General features: G+C 39.5%; 1 protein-coding gene across 5 annotated transcripts in view; it reads left to right on the top strand.

The window, feature by feature from the left end:
• ASB7 (ankyrin repeat and SOCS box containing 7) overlaps positions 1 to 20649 on the top strand; it is a 50778-nt gene that overhangs the window by 23859 nt on the left and 6270 nt on the right. For 3 of the 5 annotated variants that reach the window (XM_058736768.1, XM_058736766.1, XM_058736767.1), the window contains exon 5: positions 8932 to 9537. In XM_058736768.1, the coding sequence (XP_058592751.1) occupies positions 8932 to 9537 (606 nt within the window). Of the gene's footprint in view, positions 1 to 8931; positions 9546 to 11902; positions 18668 to 20649 lie in introns of those variants that run through there. The other 2 variants (XM_058736769.1, XM_058736771.1) reach the window with 2 other exon arrangements.

Raw genomic sequence — 20649 nt, forward strand, 5'->3', positions numbered from 1 at the left:
CTGTACAATAACCCTCCTCTCTGTTGTCTCCCTCACACCAGCCACGAAGGTTTTCAAAGGTAAGTGCAGGTTAATTTGTTTGTTTTTCTTTATATTTTGTATTTTCTTTATTATTTTGTATTATATTACAGTATTGTAATCATTTTTATATGAATATTTTTGGGTTGTGGAACGCATCTTGAGTTTCCATTATTATGGGGAAATTCTCTTTGATATACAAGTGCTTTGGATTACAAGCATGTTTCTGGAATGAATTATGCTCGCAAACCAAGGTTTTATTATATAGCTAAAAAGTCAATAGAGAAATTAAAATAGAATACTAAAAAATGACCTAATAGTATAAAAAAGGCAGTAAAGGGAAGAAGGGGAACAAGAGAGGAGACAAATGGAAAACAAAATGGCAGATATAAGCTCATCTAAGTATCAATAATTATATTAAATATTAAATGGACTAAACACTCCCAGTTAGAAGCTAGAAATTGTCAAAGAGGAGTAGACAAGATTCAATGAAATGCTGCCTATAAGAGATACACTTTAACTATAGAGATACAGATAGGTTGAAAGTAGAATGGATAAAGATACACCATGCAAATGGTAATTAAGTGAAGGCCAGAGTGGCTATGGCTAACATATAAAATCTATTTTAAGACATAAACTAGTACCACAACTGAAGAAGGAGGAGTAAGGATCATGGGATGTGTACACAGTAAGAGAGCCCAAAATACATGAGGCAAAAAATTGATAATTAAAGGGAAAAATGGACAGTTATACAATCACAGTTGAAAATTTTAACATCTTGCAGCAATTGATGGAACAACTAGATAAAGAAATCAATAACTAGAGAAAATCTGAAAAACATCAAACACATTGACTTAATTGAGATTTTTGAAAACTGCACCCAGCACCTTCAGAATTTACATTTTTTTTTCCTGTGTATGTGGTTTTTTTCATGCGTACATGATAGGATACCAGGATAAAGTCTCAGTAAATTTTATGAAATTGTAAGAATATGTTTTCTGACTATGGTGGAATTTTATTAGAAATCAACAACAATAGGATATCTAGAAGAGCCTCAGATGTTTGGAAATTAAACAGTGTTCTGAACTGAATGCTAATGAAAATACAATGTATCAAAATTTGTGGAATATATTTGGTGCTTAGAGAGAAATTTATAACTTTCACTGCTTATAGTAGAAAAGAATTTTATACCAGTTATCCAAGTTTTTACCGTAAGAAACTGAACTCAGAGTGGCTGCCCCCATCCGCCCTTTCTGTCCCCCAACAATCTCTATGGCACGTTATCATGAGGACTGGCATTCTCCTTGCTGCCAGTGGGCAGACCTGCTTTTGGAGCTCAGTAGAAATGCCCTAAGCCTGGAGCATTGTTGAAAATAACAGTGGTCTCAAATTAGGTGGCAAACAATCTAGAAAGGCCAACAACACAGCTGCCTCAGGCTGTGATACTGGTTGGAGCAAGCAACACAGTACCCTCACATTTAATAGGAGACCTGGAGAATGAGACAGCCATTTGAGCTTTATTGAGCTTCTGTATATTCCTGGGAATTTGGAAGGCTACATGCATGCTTAAGAAAGACCACAAAGGACCCCAGTTATCGACTCAACCCTGGCTGAACAGGAGACCAGAAGATGAGAGCTTCACTGAATATTGAATGTGTGCCTCAACCTGTATACATATCACCTTGGCAAAAAATGTGGGAGCCTTGCTCATTAGAGATGTTTAAGTACAACCTCTGACCGGTCATTGGTCAAAGAGAGTTATTTTTGCCAAACATAAGTTATTCTTGGTAGTGGCCCCTAGAAGCCAGAATTTAATAATATTAACAGCTAAGCAGACATGTAAGTGGCTGCATACTGCAGAGGAGACAGATTTTGTATAGTTAGCCTGCCCATTTCAGTAAAACAAACAGCAATGGCATCCCACCTGGATACAATCAAGGGTTGCTACAATATAGTCTAAAATCTTTAGTTTTCAGAAAAATTGTGAGACATGCTTAAGAAACAGGAATGTATAGCTCATACACAGGAAATAAAGCTGGCTAATAGAAAGTGTCTCTGGAGGGGCCTAGATGCTATATACTTAGTTAACAAAATTTCAGAGCAGCTATTATAAATGTGTTCAAAGAACTAAGGACAGATACCACATTCAGAGAATTAAAGGAAAATGTGATGACAGTGACTCATCAAATAGACACTAGCAATGCAGAGATAGAATTTACATACATATGAATATATGTGTGTGTCCCCAAATAGAAATTCTTGAGCTGAAAGTACAATAACTAAAATGAAGAATTCATTAGAGTAATTAACAGCAGATTTGAACTGGCAGAAGAAGGAGTCAGTGACCTTGAAAATTGATTAACAGACATTATTTCAGTTTGGGGAACATATAAAAAAAGAACAACAACAAAAATAGAGCCCCACACACCTGTGGGACATTATCAAGAATACTGACATATGCCTGAGGCATAATGGGAGAGCCAGAAAAGAGAGGAGAGAGAGGAAGAGGCAGAAAAAAATATTTAAATAAATAATAGCCACAGCTTCCCACATTTGATGGAAAATACTAAACTACACATCTGAGGAGTTCAGCAAACTCCGAGTAGGATAAACTCATCTATACACATACTAGTCAAACTGTGGAAAGCCAGAACCAAAGAGAAAATCTTAAAAGCACCTAGAGAAGTATCTCATTATGTACAAGAATTCCTTGGTAAGATTAACAGCTGATTTCTCATAAGAAACAACAGTGGCCAAAAGGCAGTGGGTTGACATATTCTAATTGCTGAAAACAAACTGTCAATCAAGAATTTTATGTCTAACAAAACTGTCCTTTGTTTTTCATACAAAAAAATAAAGATCACTGGTAAAGGTAATCACTCAGGTACATCTAACAAACAGTATATTCATTTCTATTACTGTGCAACAAACTACACAAAATATGGCTTAAAACAGTGCACATTTATTACCCTACAGTTTTAAAGTGTTGGCCAGAATGTTTTCATCTGTAGGCTTGAGTAGAGAAAAATTTGCTTCCAAGCTCATTCAGGTTGTTACCAGGTTAATTTCCTTGGGCTTCTAGGACTGAGCACTTCAGCTGCTTGCTGGCTGTTGGCTGGAGGTTCCAGTGGTTGCTGCAGGTTCTTGTCCTGTAGGCTTCCCCACCCGTGCTCCTTACCTCATCAAGTCAGCAAGGAGAGTCACTATAGCGAGTCTGCCGGCAAGATGGAATCTCATATAACAGAACACAATCACAGTAGTGATAGGCCATCACCTTTGCCACACTCTTGGGTTAGAAGGAAGTCCTACGTTCTGCTTACAACTGGCCGGGAGAGGATTACAGAAAGGCATGGACATGAAGAGGCAGGGATTATGGGAGGGGCCACCTTAGAATCATTCTGCCATAAACAGTATAAATGTATTTTCCTCCTTTTCATCTCTTAAAGACAACAATATAAAACAAGTATAAAACTGCTGTTAGGCTTATGTAGAGATATAATATATTTGACGATGGTAGCACAAAGGAGAGGGGAGGGGAAAAGAGCTGTATTGGAACAGTTTCTATGTACTGCTGGAATTACACCCAAAGTAATAATAGGAATGAATAATAGAAGAGAAATCAGTGGGATCGAAGATGGGAAAATGATGGGGAAAACTGATGAAGAAAATAAAAGACATATCACCAGTATTATGTATGGACAGATCCTACAGACATTAAAAGGGTAATAAGGAATATAATGGACACCTTTATGCCGTTCAGAAGAAATGAAACAGTTCCTTGAAAGACACAAATTGTCAAAACTGACTCAAGGAGAAATAAAACAATTTAATAGCCCTATACTGGAGAAATTTTGTTGATAATTAAAACTTTTCACTAAGGAAACTTCAGGCCCAGCTGCCTTCTCTGTTGAATTATTTCAAATATTAAAAAAAATAAACAATAACAGCACTACCCAAACTCTAAGGGAACACTTCCAAATGTACTATACAAGGTTTGCAGTGCCCTGATACAAAACCAAATAGACACTGAAAGAAATGAAAACTATATACCAGTATCCTTTGTGACAATAGATTAAAAAAAAAAAAAATCCTGGACAAAATACTAGCAAATCTTATCAGTATACAACAAAAAGAATATTACATCATGGCCAACTACAGTTTACCCCAGGAATGTAAGGTTTAAGATATGAAAAACATGGTAATTTCCACTATCGATAGAACTAAAGTAAAGTGAAATGACCAAGTGATCATTTCAATAGATGCAGAAGATGCATGTGACAATATGAAATACCCATTCATCAATAAAGACTCAGCAAACAAGAAGCAGAAGATAACTTCTAAAACCTAAGGAAAGGCACCTAAGAAAAGCTATAATATGCATCACAGTAAATGGTGAATTGCCTATTGCTTTCCGAGATCAGGAATAAGGCAAGAGTAGATGTTTTTACCACTTTTATTCAACTCTTGTTTAAATAAGAGGCCTGTGGATTGGAAAGGAAGAAATGAAGCTTTCTTCGCACAGAATGTAATTGTGTACATAGACTAGCATAACAAATATACAATAATGTGCTTTAACTAAAATTTAGTTAGGTAGACAATACATAGGTCAGTATATAATGAACCTTATTTCTCTATATCAGCACTTAATACTTGGAAAATGAAATTTTGAAACTGCATTACTATACCAACAAAACTTAAAATATTTAGCAATAAATGTAATGAAAGATGTGCAAGACCTACACACTGAAAAGTACAAAACATTCCTGACGGAAATCAAAGAAGACCTAAATAAATAGATACTTCATGTTCATGTTTGGAAGAATCAGTATTATTTAAAGTATTAAGGGATGGTTTCCATTTTTAGAGGTGATGAAGTTCCAATCAAAATCCCGCAGGTTTGTTTGAAGAAATTGTCGATTCCAAAATTTATTGGCCAAAAAAGTTTTTAAGAAGGTTTGAGGATATATACTACCTGCTATTAAAACTTACTGTAAAGCTGCAGTAATCAAGACAAGCCAGTATTGGTGTATGGATACACTTTTAGGTCAATAGAACAGGATAGGGTTTGGAAATAGACCCACACTTGCGTATGGTAAATGGTTTTCAGCAGTGGCACAAGCATAAGTCATTGGGAAAAAGATAGTTTTTACAACAGATTGTGCTGGACAACTAGATACCTGTGTGGAAAACAGTGAACCTTGATCTGATCGCACTGTACACAGAAATCAGCTAGCAATAAGTCATTCTTCTAAATATGAGTTGAAAGTTTAACACTTCTAGGGGCGCCTGCGTGGCTCATTCTGACTCTTGATTTCACCTCAGGTCATGATCTCACGGTTCGTGTGAGTTCAAGCCCCACATCAGGCTCTGTGCTAACAGCACCGAGCATGCTTGGGATTCTGTCTCTCCCTCTCTTTCTGCCCCTCCCCCCACTCACACATGCTCTTTTTCTCTCTCTCAAATTTAAAAAACAAGGTATAACACTTCTAGAAGAAAACATAGAAATTCTATGTGATACTGTGTTGGGCAAAGATTTCTTAAATGGGACACACAAAGCACAAGCAATAAAAAACCAAAAAAAGTCGACTTCATCAAAATTTAAAACTTCTGCTCTTCAAAAAACAAAACAAAACAATATAGAACAAGAAAAGGCAATCAAGAGACTAGGAGAAAATATTTATAAAACATACCTAACAAAAAGCTTGTATCCAGAATATATACACAATTAAATTATAAACTCAGTTATGAGAAAATATAGCCACTTAGTAAAACAATGTGGCAATTTCTTGGGAAGTTAAACGTGCACTTAATATGTGACCCAGCCAGTTCTTGCCTAGGTATTTACCCAAGTGAAATGAAATCATATGCACTTACAGATTTGGTTGTGAATGTTCACAGCAGCCTTATTCATAGTAGCCTCAAACTGGAAATAACACAATTGTCCACCTGCTGGTGAATCATAAATAAATGTGTATCCATATTATGGAATACAGTTCAGCAATACAAAGGCATGAACCTTTGATACACACTGATAACATGGGTGAATTTCAGAAACATCTTGCTGAGTGAAACAAGTCAAACACAAAAGTCTACATACTATGTGATTTCACTTCTATGAAATTCTGGAAGGGCAAAACTTTAGTGGTTGCCTGGGACCCAGAGTCTGGGCAGGGAATTGACTGTAAAGAGACAGGAAGGAACTTCTTGAGATGATGGAAATATTTTGATTGTGGTGGTGGTTACATGGCTGTATACAATTTGTCAGAGTTCATCAACCTCCGTTTAAAATGAGTGGATTTTATTGTACCTCAGTCAAGCTGTTGGAAAAAAAGAAATCCTATTGGTGGGAAGCATTTTTTATACACACTTAAAATTTTTTTCAGTAGATTTAAATGGATTTCTTGAGACTATACTATAACTTGTGTAAAATAAGTTGCACTTGAAAAACATAAAAATAGAAAATAAAGTAAGTTGCACCTTGGAGGGAGGGAGGCTTGCTATAAGCGGACAAAGTAATGAGGTGGGTGGGGCTGCTCTGTTAGTGTTCAGAGAAAGTTTTTTCTCAGAAGGGACATTTGAGCAGATGCAGATGAAGTGAATTGAGTTCAAAGAAATGTCTTGACATGTGCCTTGCTCCATCTCTTAATTTCTATCTAGATTTCTGTGGTTTCTGTTACTATCACAAATGAGATCTTTTTCTTATCTGTTGCACTGGCTAATAATAATTCTTAAATTAATCTTTGTTTGCATCCTCAATGGTCTTCTGTCTCCCATTTGTTAATTCCTTGAGGACAGTAAGTATACAATTTCATGCATTGTTAATTTACATCTCTGCTGTGCTGTGTTTCCAGCATGTGCTTACTTAATGCATTTTCGTGGTTTTTCTGAGACTAAGCAGATCCTTGTTGTATCTGTTAATCTTTGTTTTTCCTAGCTCAGTATAGCACCAAAATGTAAGTAGCACCTAAAAAAGATGTAGTAAAGTGGAAAACCAAAGATGCTAGTGCCATTTCACGTAACATATTTTCAGTCTTAACTGTCAAATAGAGCAAGTATAAGATGCACACAAGACTGTGCTGGCACCTTAAAGACACCCCTGGTGGATGAAAAAAGGTGAGAGAAATGAAAGGTATTCTTAAATCTGACAAGTTAAGAAAGAATGTCGGAAGCAGCTCATTATAGATTAGAAATGGAAGTCTTGGCAAAATTCATTGTTTCATTTGAATTAAAGGTATTCTTTTAGATTCATGCCTGTCTTCACTTGGTCTCTGTATATAAGGGAGGTAGGTTTCAGATGTGAAGGGTTCAGTGTCAGCTGTCTAAATGAAAACATTAGTAGCTGAAGTTCATGCCTGATACCAGCAGATGGCAGCAAAATGCTTTGTTTAAATGTTCTTGCCTTTTTTTTTTTTTTTTTTTTTTCTTTCTTTTTTTTTTTTTTTAAGTCAGAGTAAATAGGTATTGTATCTTTTTCTTTTAGCGAAGGCCAAGGCAGATGGAATACTCTTAGTTTCTTTAAATGGTAATACAACCTTTGGGTACTGTCAGTTTATACTGAGTGGTTTTATAAATTCAACTGATACAGCTTACATAAAAATGTTAACTTTTTTTACAGGTTTTGTTAGCAACTACTTCTTAATTGTCATTTTTATTCTCCATAGTATTATTAATATTTTATATATAGTTTTCTGCCTCACAGATTTTCCTGAGGGACACAGCTGTCCTAATATAGTTTGGAATGAAATAACATTTTAGTAAACAATACTTGAATGTTTAATCATATAACTTGGGAAGCTTTTCATTTGTTTGAAAAACACCCATGAATTTCTCTCTTTCATGAACAAACCAGAAATTAAGGGTGATGTTTATAAGGAGAAAGCATTTTAATCCTAGGTAGTTAGGTCTGAACAATTTATTTTCACGTGAAATTGCTAGCCTCCAGGCAGTGACCTACATAGTAGGAAGGAGCACTTCTACCCACAGCCCCAGAAGGTCAGCGGGAGGAGAGCTATACAGAACTGACCCTTGCTTTCAGGAGAGATTGGGGGCAGGTGACAAGTCAGTGACATAGCAGATAGATTATTGTTGCTTTTCTTTCTCTTTTATTCTTTCCTCTTCTCCCTCCTCCCACCGTCCCCTACCCCCGCCCCCCCATTTCTCTCTCTCTCTTTCTCTCCAGAAATCAATCCATTTAGGAGAGAGTTTTGGAACTGTTTTAGAAAATAATATTTATACAGTGCTGAGGTTTCTCCGAATTTTTCACCCAATGTGGTGTTTAATTCTTATAAACTCCAAAATTCTTGTAAAACTAAGAATCCAGAATAGTCTTTTATCTTATGAAAACATGATTTATCAAGATCACTTAACATATATCTTACATGCTTTGGAATTTTTACAGACCACAGAAAATATTTTTTTTTCTTTTTTTACCTAATACACCCTAAAACAACATGGCCTGCCAGACCACAGTACATCCGTAATTTAGAGCAGCAGATGTTGCTACACATGCTTCTCTTTAAGACCAAGAAACACAAGAGAAAATAAAACAAAAAGTTCAAAACAGAAGAGAAACATGAAACAATACAGAGATGAGAGAGTTGAGTAGCCAAAAGCAATTGGTTAAATTAGCCAAGAGAGGGGATGTGGCGATCTGAACTCTCTGTTTTTGCCCATCTATCTTTTAAATACTTTGTAAGTCATTTTCATTCTCTTAACCCAGGTTTGATAACTTTCTACCAAAATTTATTTTCCATGAAACTATGCTTCAATTGAGGAAAGAAGTACTTGATGTTCATTATAATGTTCAGTCATTTCGCAATTTTTATGGAAACGTCTTAAATGCCCTGTGCCATGGTAGAGTCCATTGTTTTGTCTTCAAGTCTGCTAATGTTTTCGTTTTGGTTTTAACCCTAGCTGATCCTACAGTTAAAGACTTGATCGGAGGCTTCACTGCTCTTCATTACGCAGCTATGCATGGCCGGGCCCGGATCGCACGCCTGATGTTAGAGTCTGAATACAGGAGCGACATTATTAATGCCAAAAGTAATGACGGCTGGACTCCCCTCCATGTGGCTGCTCACTATGGGAGGGACTCTTTTGTCCGACTCCTACTGGAGTTCAAGGCGGAGGTCGACCCGCTCAGTGATAAAGGCACAACACCACTTCAGCTCGCTATCATCCGAGAGAGGTCAAGCTGCGTGAAGATCCTCCTGGACCACAATGCCAACATTGACATCCAGAACGGTTTCCTGCTGCGATACGCTGTGATCAAAAGCAATCACTCTTATTGCCGAATGTTCCTTCAGAGAGGAGCAGACACAAACTTGGGTCGCTTAGAAGATGGACAGACTCCTTTACATTTGTCTGCCCTTAGGGATGATGTGCTTTGTGCACGGATGTTATATAATTATGGAGCGGACACAAACACAAGGAACTATGAAGGACAGACCCCATTGGCTGTTTCAATAAGTATTTCTGGAAGTAGTCGACCATGTTTGGATTTCTTACAAGAAGTCACAAGTATGTAATTTCATTATTACTGTCATTGCATTTAAAATGTTCATCTTCTGAGGGGCTTTAGATGTTTTCACAACTTAAAATGACCAGACACTAATGATTCCTATTAGCCCTGCTTATTAATAAGTTATTATTAATATTCTTCTTCATTCATCTGAAGTAAAAAAAAACTTCTAGATCACAAGGTTTCATACAAATTCAGTTGTGTTACTGAAAGTAACAGGGGTATGTATATAGGTTGAGAGAGGAAATGGAGAAAAGGACAGAGAGAAGAGAAATTTTTAAATTCACTAAGATCTGTGTTAGAACAAAGCAGTTCTTGCTGGTCATTAACATAGTCATTCAGGCTTTCATGGACTTCAGCTTGAGGAATGAGAAGGAGAGTTTGGGATTTTAGGTTCTGTGTCTCTGTAAGTGTCCTAGAATTTGTGCTTTCTTGCTAAGCTGTTGCTCATCGTTTTATTGTTTCTTTGCTGGCTTCCTATGATGTGACCCCACATGAGATGAACAGCAGTGTTCCTGATTTAGGAATACTAATAATGCAGGTTAAGGATGCTAGAAGTTGTTGTAAGAAAAGGTTTTTTTGTCAGTAGGAAACTTGGTGCCACCGTCCCTGGTCCACATGACTTCCACTTTCGACACGGTTTTGTGTGGGCACTTCTTAAAGCCTGGAGGCATGTGCCCTACCTCATGTTGTGGTGCACATGTTTACATCATTTTTCTGGCAGGGGTATTGGTTTGTGCAGACACTGCCTCCTTCTCTTGCTGGATGTCCTGTGTGACTAGTCGAGTGTGTGTCTCAGAGCTCAGCTTCCAAACATGAAGCTAAAGTCTATAAACAAAATATATGATTTTACCAACTGCTGCACTTTTTAGTGAATTCCTCTTTCCTCGCCTGATTTTTACCTTTCAGTCATTAATAAGGAAGAAGTTAGGGTACCAGGTACCCAGGGGTAAGGAGTTTACTTGACCTTGTAGATAATCTGCCCCCTTGTTTGGAACTGAACTTGGGAGTAGAAATTTGCAGATTCTTTCAGCAAGTTTTCTAGCAGTCTAGAAATGAAGTATAATTTGAATTTTGTATGTTTGTAAAAAGGAAAAGACATTATCACCACTGGGTGTATACACACTAAAGCATAAAAAGAAATCACACTCAGGATCTAACTTGTGCTGTCCAGTAGGTCTTTCTGCGTGGTCTGAAAATGGTCTGTCTGTGCTGTCCAATGTGGTGGCTGTTGTACACTTGTTACATGGCTAATGCCACTGAGGAACTGAATGTTTTTAATGTTTATTCATTTTTTGAGAGAGAGACAGAGCATGAGCAGGCGTGGGGGCAGGGGGCAGAGAGAGAGGGAGACACGGAATCTGAAACAGGCTCTAGGCTCTGAGCTGTGAGCACAGAGCCCAACGTGGGGCTTGAACCCATGAACTGCAAGATCATGGCCTGAGCCAAAGTTGGACGCTTAACCGACTGAGCCACCCAGGTGCCTCAAGGAACTGAATTTTTAATTTAACTGTATTGACTGTAATTACAAGCGCCTGGTGTTTCCCATGTTCCACAGTACAGGTCTGTGTGCCTTGGGAGAGGTGTTTTGGGCTGATTGGTAGGTGGTCCCTTGCTGAGAGCTTTCTAGGCATGGGACCTCTGGAGAGATGGGAGATGTTGTGTATGTTGGTTCCTCACCAGTTTACTCTGACTCTTCAGATCCAGGCCACATTTTCTGAAAAGTTTGCTGTGAAATTTCAAATGCTGATTCTTTTCAGCAAATTTTCTAGCAGTCTCCATGCATAGACTGGGAGAGGTATTGGTGTTATGAGAGAGAAGATTACTCTTGAACTTGAGCTTAGGATTCTGTCATGGTAAATAGCCTGTGAAGTATCTTTTATTCTTTATACATTCTGAATATCTTTGTGTTCTTGCTGTCATTTTTGTCTTAACTTCTCACTAGAGACTCCTGGTTTTATTAGCATGACTGCCTTCGGGAAGGCATATTATATACATAAATGCCTCAGCTCCTTTTGTTAAATACCTCACTCGGCAGTTAACAGCATCAACTAGAGCTAGGCGGCCCAAGCTCAAGCCCTGACTCTGCCACGTGTCAGCTTGGGCAGGTTACCCAACTGCTCTGTGCCCCAGTGTCCTCTTGTTAGCATTAGGATAATTATATCTGTTTTACAGGCTTGTCATGTGGATTAAATGAGTTAATATTTATAATGCACTTAAAACAGTGCCTGGCACATTTTAATGGCTATGTGTACTTTTCTAAATAAAATAATTAAACGGGAGTGGATGAACAGCAAAGGCTGGCTTGCTTCCAATAGAGCGAATCCCCTAGATTCTTATTCTCCCCTTGCTTCCTAATTTCAGCTCGGTGGACTCTTCTGTAGTCTGCATATGGAGACCCAAGGAGGGATGGGGGGCGCTGCCCTTTCCCATCAGCCTCAGAGCTGCTGAGTTACAGCACAGAGTGCTTCTGGGGAGCAAGACTGTTGAGTTACAGAGAAAACTCACAGGTACCTTTAAAATTAGGGGCACGTGGAAAGAGTTACGGGGTTGCCTCTTCATATTTGAGATCTCCTGCTACATGTAGAGTGGAGCTGTGTACCTGGTAGGCCCTCAGGAAATGTGGGTCAGCTGGTTGACTGGTGGTTGGTGGCCTAGCAAACTTGGTATGCTTTTCAGAAGTGAAGGGCCATCAACCTTTTGAAGGCTACAGTATCGTTGTGTTCAGGTGCCTCAACATAGTCCATTCCTTGTTGACTCTCCAGTGATGTTTCCTGCCAAAACCAAAGTTAACATTTCTGCTTGACCTGTGCATCATTTATTGGATTTTCTTTTCCTAGTGAGTAATTATCTGTTAGAAGAACCAACTGTAACTGATGCTTTTTGGAGCTCTCTACTGAGCTCTCTTGAAAGCCAGAGTGAAGGAAGGTCGGATAGTTCAGGGATCACTAAGTCAAATCTGCAAGCTCCTTCTGGCCTCCACAACACCATTGAGCACCAGGCACTGAGCTGTTGGCTTCTAATCTGAGACCCCTGAGGTATAAGGATGGCAGAAATGCCACTTGGTGGTCTTTATTCAAGTCTCTTCTGTTCATTGCACCATTGTGACTAGAAGCAGTTTATTTAAGTTAGAAGAGCTCAAGACAGTTATAATCCTATGGAATCTAAAAGCTACTGTGGCTTTTTAGAAAAATTGCCATAAAAACTCTGATACAAACCGCATAGAAACAGAACAGGTCGAGTGGCTTAGGTATAAACTAGTATCTGCTGGTGCCTTGTTGACTGTGGGTAGAGGCAGAAACCATGAAGAACTGCTGGTACTGTTTACCTGCAACCAGACTTCCGGAAACTTCTGTTTCCTAGAATGGCTGGAACTCGACATGGTCTCCTCCAGAAAACCAGTCAAGTGAAGGAGCAGCTTCTTTGTGCCCTGGAACAAGAATGTGGATCACTTTGCAGGAGGAAAGATGTTTCCAGCTTAGAGAAGCCAGTTTCTGTTCTTTTAGTTCTTTTACTTGGAAGAAAAAGCGAGAAAGTGAACAACGGAACAATGCAGGTGTGACTGATCACAGGTAGAAATGGTAGTGGAGACAGTTTGCAGCAGACACCCATTTGTTGGTAGGGAGAGGTCCATTTAGGGCTGAGTCCCTGGATGAGGAGTTAAACAGCCCCTTGCACCAAAGCCAAGGCTCGGGTGAGGCAAGTGGGGTGTGGGTGCCTAAGGCACAAAATTTAAGGAAAAACCTCATTCTCAGGATCATGCAAATGAACACAGGTAATTAAAGGAGAATAATTTGCACATAGCGTCAAACACCATTACGGAGCAAAGAGGATCCTGGAAGCTCTGGTCTATGGAAATGGGCTCAAATTCTCCAGCCTGAGGGAAGAGCAGAACATTGTAGGAATGTTTGCCCAATTCAAAAAAGAAAGTAAACATTTATGAATAAAAAAAGGGCAAGCACAAGAAAATGTTAAAACAGGTACAGTATTAAACGTGGATAAAGACTATTTCATCAGTAAAGTTTACCCTGAGGATATGGTTAAATAATAACCAAACTCAGCCTGAGCTATTCGATTGTAATCCAGTGCTCTTTTACCCCTTATCATCTCCCTGTGCCATAATGTAAATTCCCCTCCCTACTCAACATACCTACTGACGAAGGAGTTATTCGGAATGTAAAATCTTTGAAGAGAGAGGAATTCCACAGGAAAGCTGAACCTCAGGCATTGACCAGCAAGAACTTTTAAACTTATGGGGGGACAAAAAGGGATTTTAATTACCTGCATGCCTGGAATTTTGTTCGGAGAGAAGTAGTGAGGAACTTAGTTTCAGGGGAAAGCCTACTTCTTCATGCTCAGGCACAGATCACACATGTGGTCGCCATGGACTTTCTTCAGCCAGCCACCTCTGCAGGAGAAGGCCTCAGGACTGAACAGAACTGGTACCTGCAGCTCCTTGTGCACAAGGGTGTGGAAATTGGAAGAAGGTTTTAGAGAACAGAGTTAAGTCAGAGTAGAGAGGGCAGTAAACAAGATGGCTCCCTGCTGGAGAGCGCCACTTGAACAAGATGACTCCCTGCTGGAGAGCGCCCCCTGAGAGGATGCTGCCTCCATGTCTGATAGGCTGGACTGTTTGAAGAACGGGTGCCGTGTTGTGCTGCCTGCCGAGGAAATCCTTCAATTGTAAGGCTTACCCTTTCTGCACAAGAAGGAAATGTTCCGAAGGCAAAGTGGAATCAAAGACTTGTGCAAGCAGCAAGGTCAAGAGCTATTGGAGAGGTTGCGCTCGTCACCCATTCCTTACTTTGCCAGTGACATCCACGTCTATACTTACTGTGTGGAATCTACCTCTGCAGAGCTGCTATTTCATTAAGGCATTAGAGAGGCAAGATTTTACCACCACCATCAAATATTTTCGTTAGTTTTAAAAGAGCAATCATAGTTAAATTGCCTGTCTGATAATTCCAGCATCTGTGTCATAGCTGAGTCTGCTCTGATGCTTGGCTTTGTCTCTTCCGACTGTTGTTTTTTCTTGCCTTTTAGCCTGTCTTGTAATTTTTTATTGAAGCCAGGCATGATGGATCAGGTAACAGGAACTGAGGTAAATAGGCCTTTAAATGTCAGGTTCTGTGTTAACCTGGTGAGGAGCTGGGCTGTGTGCTGTGTCTGCCAAGGCTGTAGGTGCCGGAGGCTTCAAACTCCTGCGTCCTTGCTTTTGTCTCCCCTCTTGACTTTGGGCTTCTCGGAAGTGTTGGCGTCTCGCGGCTCTTTCACATGCACCTGTAGTCCACTGTCCTCACACTGGACCCCTGTTGCTGTGAAGGCAGGGTGTGGGGAGGCTAGCAGTGCACAGTCTACAGATGAAGATCTCAGTGTATCCAGGGGCCTGTGTCCCTGGGCTGTGGCCTTCATAAGCGTTTCTTAGTTTGCCCCCTCACGCCCCCGCATCTTTCTCCTCCTCAACACTTACACCCCTTGGTGAGACCGAAAGCCTGTTGGGGGCTGAAGTCAGAGAAATGTTCTTTCTCCAGGTGGGATAAAACTCTGGTAATGTCTTTCCTTGTAGAGAACAGGCCTTTGTTATGGAGAAGGTTCTGGGCATAGGTCATATGGTTATTCTTGCCCTCCCTTGCTAGAACCACAAAGGGGTTTTTATCAGCTATTCACTGTGAGAACCTGGTGGGGCTCCTGAGAGTAAAACTGAGAGAACAGGTGGGGCTCTCCCTGTCAGGCCAGTCCACACACAGCCTCAGGTAATTCATCAAAATTATCATTTAAGTGTTTCTGCCAGTTCAGGGCTCTGACGTCTTCTGCACCAGGCACACACATCTCCACAGTGACTCTCTGGATTTGTTCCTCTCTCCTGATTCTGTGATGGACGTTTGCCCTGGGAGGTCTGTTCACGGGTGGGCTGGTCCAAGGGAAGTCATTGATTTTGAGCTTGTTCAGCTTTTCCTTCTTATGAGGATGGGAGTGATAACTTCCAAGCTCTTGACATGTTTGGGAGCTGAAACTGGAAGTCTGTTCATTAGTTTTATCATTTTTACTTACAATGTGAAAACTATCCTATCCGTGGTCATTTGGGCTGAGTGGTGATTTGCCCACTGGAATTGAGAGGCACATCTCTCCCATTTACCATTCTGAAGACCTCTCAGCTCTGCCTGTGTCAGAGGTGCTATTAAATTAGGTGTATCTAATGGTGGAGAGAGGGGCTAATGGGTTCTTGACCCTGTGTCTGACTTGCCTAAAAACACTTGGGCAAGCCGCTGGGCCTCCCCACTCCCCCTGGTTCTCAGTGCCCCAACTCTGAACCTTGGGGGGATGAGACCATAGTCTCTGGGGTCTCTCCCTTCTTAAAATTCTTGCCAGTAACCACTCTTAAAGGGGATGGTTTCCTGCTGCTTGAGATTTTATTTTACAATTTATGTGCAACAGCGCAGACTCCCCGGGGGTCCTCGAGACCGTTTTAGGTGCCCACGCAGGCAAAACAGATTTCCTAGCAATGCTACGTGATTTGCCTCTTTCACTGCACTGACATTTGACTGGGTGTGAATGCAACAGTAGGTGAACCTGCTGGCTCCTCAGGCCATGGCCCCCAAGGGTACCAGCAGTCCTGGTGCTCTTCACCGCCGGGCAATCTCACTAAAGAAGATTCCAGTTCCATTTAGGGATGTCTTTGACGAAGCAGCAAAATTAATCCCATTAAATCTGATCCCTCTGCGTGTGTGCCTTTTTAATATTCTGTGGAATGGAGATGGAAAGTATTCTTACTGAGTTGCAGAGTGCTGTGATTGAACTGAGGAAACGCACTCCTTTGAGTTGTTTGAGCTGCACCAGCAGCTTTTGTGTGTGTGGAACACCCAGTTTTACCTGGAAGGGCGACTGACAGCCACACTTATAGCCATTTCACCTTGGATATTTGGCAGACATTTCCTTGTCACCCTAAGGGAAACAACTGACAGTATTTATGGCAAGCCATAAAATCTGAGCTTTCAAGTGAAAATTAGAATTTTGAAAAGCTTGTGTTTGCTACTGTGACTTTGGTACATTCCCAATACGTAAAGACTTTTTTGAGATCAGCAGCGATACTAACAAAAGTGATTTTTTGATACCGTATAATGAAATCGGCCAGCATTTGGAAGATCTCATAAAGTAGTGAACTGTTCAAAGGGCAAGATGGACCAATGGATTTTAATGTGAAAGAGTACAAAAGGTTCATTGATTTTGTTTCAGATTTCCTATTGCAACTAACCTTTAAAAAAATAACACTTGTCGAGTTTTGGTGAAGTATCAAAGATGATGATTATCTTAAAAGGCTGTGAAAATATTCCTTCCCTTTCCAGTTATGTGAGGCTGGGTGTTCTTCACTTACTCAATCAAGACAGCATATCACAATAGAATGCAGGAGCAGATCTCTGAATCCAGCTGTCTTCTATAAAGCCAGACTTTAAGAAATAATTTGCAAAAACATGTAAAACAGTGCCACTCTTCTCGTGAAACCTTTTTTATCTTAGAAAGCAGCTTCTTTTTCCCCACAAAAATTTACTTCAAGTGATGATGAATTTATATTACTGTTATTTTTATTTTATTTATTTTGTTGTATTTTTTTAAGATTTTATTTTTTAAGTAATCTCTACATGCAACGTGGGGCTTGAAGTCAAAACCCCGAGATCCAGAGTCACAAGTTCCACTGACTGAGCCAGCCAGGTGCCCCCCACCCCATATTACTGTTATTTTTAAATGAATCAATGAATACGTTTTAAATTTCTCAATCTTCCTTTCTAAGTGTGGCAAATACTGATAGATGTAACCCACACAACAAAAATTCTTTGAGGTCCTCCAATTTTAAGAGTGCATAAAGGCCATAAAACTTAAAAACTTTGAGACCTAATGATGTATAACCTCTCTATTCAAATTTTTAAGGACACCTTGTTAGCCTAGTGTTTTCAAATTTGGTGAAATCTCTGATATATTTCTCTTTGCAGTTACAGTTTCTCTTTCTCTATGATCACATAAAACAACGCCTGGATAAAATGAAATGCTTTAAATTACGACTTGCCCTATGCCAGCATATTTACAATTTAGGATCTCTGGAGATCAGTGTTTGCTGAAGTGTGTCTGTAAAACTGTGGTTCTATCAGATGCATGAGGGCAAACAGATTCATTATTCAGATTAATTTGGAGGATTAGTAAGTACCCTGGATTCTAGATCCCACTTCTAGAGAGCAGCATATCCAAGGCGCAAGAAGTCCAGTAAATTAACCATTTAATTTTGTTCACTAAACAGCTGAACAAATTACACAGCATCTTTTATTCCTGTGGCAAGCTCTGGTATAGATTTTTTCTTACGGCAAAGAATATGCTATTTGGGTTTGTGTTTACTGTCCTAAGGAGTCCAAGTTGATGCAGCGATCTGGGTTTCCAGTAGATGCTGTTCATAGACCTGAAGCAACTACTCAGTATGCTTCATTGGTGCGTAAAAGATAGGACTGAGTTGTATTTCAAATTGTATAATTTAAGAAATTAAATGGCTTATATTTCTGAAAAAAAGATTAGGTAGAAGGGAAATGAATTGGGTAAACTGTTTTGGTGGAGACTTAAATCTGTCAAGTACGTAAGCTTGTTACTTTCTAGAACAGCATCACAGGTGTTTAAAAACACTGTTTTAGGGACACCTGGATGGCTCAGTCAGTGTGAGTGTCCGACTTCAGCTCAGGTCATGATTTCATGGTTCGTGGGTTCAAGCCCAGTGTCAGGCTCTGGGCTGACAGCTCGGAGCCAGTTTGGGATTCTGTGTCTCCCTCTTTCTCTGCCCCTCCTCCACTCCCACTCTGTCAATCTCTCTCTCAAAAATAAACAAACATTAAAAAAAAAATTTAAGAACACTGTTTTATAAACACTGCAGTAATCTGAAGTGTGTTTTTATTTAAATAGTCAAACACTATGTTTTAGCTGTAAAGTTAAAGTTCCAAAACAGTTTCGAACTTTAAAAAGTAAGAATACAGGTCATGACTTTTTTTTTTTTAATTTTAAGAAAATTTTAGGCTGTGGTGTTCTCTGCTAAATCTAATGGAACGACAGGCATGTCAGCAGATGATCACCTAAAACAACACCTTTATATCAGGTGCCCTTATTCCTGGGTTTCTTTCAAATGCTTCTTTAATCAATTTCTTTGATTTTTTTTTTTTTTTTTTTTTTTGGTAGGATGATATCAAAACAGTGTTACCTAGTATAACTCTTTGGAGAAATCATTTATGTAACACATTTTACCTAAGGTGATTTTTGATTATTGATTTTTTTCCCAAAGAAGTTGGGAATTTGCCAGACATCGACATTGTAGTCTTGATAGGCTTTTCAGTACCAATTACTAAAATCACTTTTAGAAATAAATAGTACACAGTTCTAAATCAACTTATCCTACATTTTAAGGTTCTTTGATATAGAAAGTATTACCTTATTCTGACTTTTTTTCATGATACTAATTTTGCTTTCTGAATTTTTAAAAAATACTTATTTATTTTGAGAAAGAGAGTTTGTGCACATGTGTGCATGAGCCAGGGGAGGGAGAGAGAGAACCCCAAGCGGATCCACACTGTCAGCCCAGAGCCCACTGCAGGCCCAATGCTTGAACTCACAAATTCTAAGGTCATGACCTAAGCCAAAATCAAGAGTCACTTAACCGACTGAACCACCTAGGTGCTCCTATATTGCACTCTGCTTTTTAACGTAGGCTTCTAGAGATTTGTCACTTGTTAGGAAGCAATATTTTGTTTGGTGCAAATGAAGAATATAGGTCAATGCTCACTTAGCCTGTGGAAAAAAATGTAACCAATGGACAGATGTCATCAAGGCTGATATTGTATATATTTGGATTCTAAGGCTTAAATTATTTTACAATACCATGATTTTTATTTTAAGGCAAGGTAGAAATTGCCATTGTCCTATGAAGTAAGATTTGTTGAACGCATTTCTTTTTTTTTTTTTTTTTTAATATTTTTTAATGTTTATTTATTTTGAGAGAGAGAGAGAGAGAGAAGGTGCGAGCAGGGGAGGGGCAGAGCGAGAGGGATACACAGAATCAGAAGAAGGCTCTAGGCTCCGAACTGTCAGCACAGAGCCTGACCCAGGGCTCGAACTCATGAACTGTGAGATCATGACCTGAGCCAAAGTCGGACGCTTAACCGATTGAGCCACCCAGCTGCCCGTGTTGAACACATTTCATACTGAGTCCCTGTGAAAGGAATTCAGAGAGAAGAGCAAAGGAATAAAACATGTTTATGGTAGGATTTTAAAATGGGAAGCTGAAGTAAAACAGAAGAATTGGGAGACCATTCCAGATGCTGACCTGAGGTGGGGAGGTGCTTGAAGGGACAAGCTGGATTGTATAAAGCAGTCCAGAGGAGGCTCAGTCTTTCCTTGTGTTTCTTTCCACCCTCCCCTCTGAAATGTCCAGCCTCTTCTCCCTTTCTCCCAAAGAAGACTGGGACCTTTGTTGTGCTTTCATTTTCTTTACTTAGCTTATACAAAAATGTTTTGCCTATCCTATCATAAATATGGTAATGGTGATATCAAAAGGAGGTGGTTTAGGACATTTAATTTTCTAAATTATGCTGCTGCCTGGTTTTGTAATTTATCCTAGACCAGACCCTTCAAAAGCTGATTTCCTACTTTAGACCAGCCCAATTATTACTAATGATGGGCTTCTTTACCAAATGGAAAGACTAATAACCCTTTGAACTGTTATGCAATTCCACTGTAGTTTGTTAGTGTGAACACCTTATAGTGTTTCTGCATCTCCCCAAGTGTTTATGATTCCTTAAATTATACACTTTTGTGAGATTTCCACCCCCCCCCCCCAGGTCTCCCCTGTTACAATCCCTTGGACAAGGCAGTTGTTATTTAGTAGGGTAGGAATAATTTTCTGAGACACCTAATAAACACTGTGCACGTGCGTATTGAGGGTTTTGTTTTTGTTTTTGGTTTCGTTCTCTTTATTCTCTTCCTCTGCCTTCTTCTCCTCTGCCACTGCTGCCTCCTCTCCCCTCACCCCTTTAATCCTTGGGTGGTGCATTTTTGAGTACATAGTAGGTGCTCTGTAAGTACTTTTGAGT

This window comes from Neofelis nebulosa, chromosome 7 (genome assembly GCF_028018385.1).
Source record: "Neofelis nebulosa isolate mNeoNeb1 chromosome 7, mNeoNeb1.pri, whole genome shotgun sequence".
Taxonomy (NCBI): Eukaryota; Metazoa; Chordata; class Mammalia; order Carnivora; family Felidae; genus Neofelis; species Neofelis nebulosa.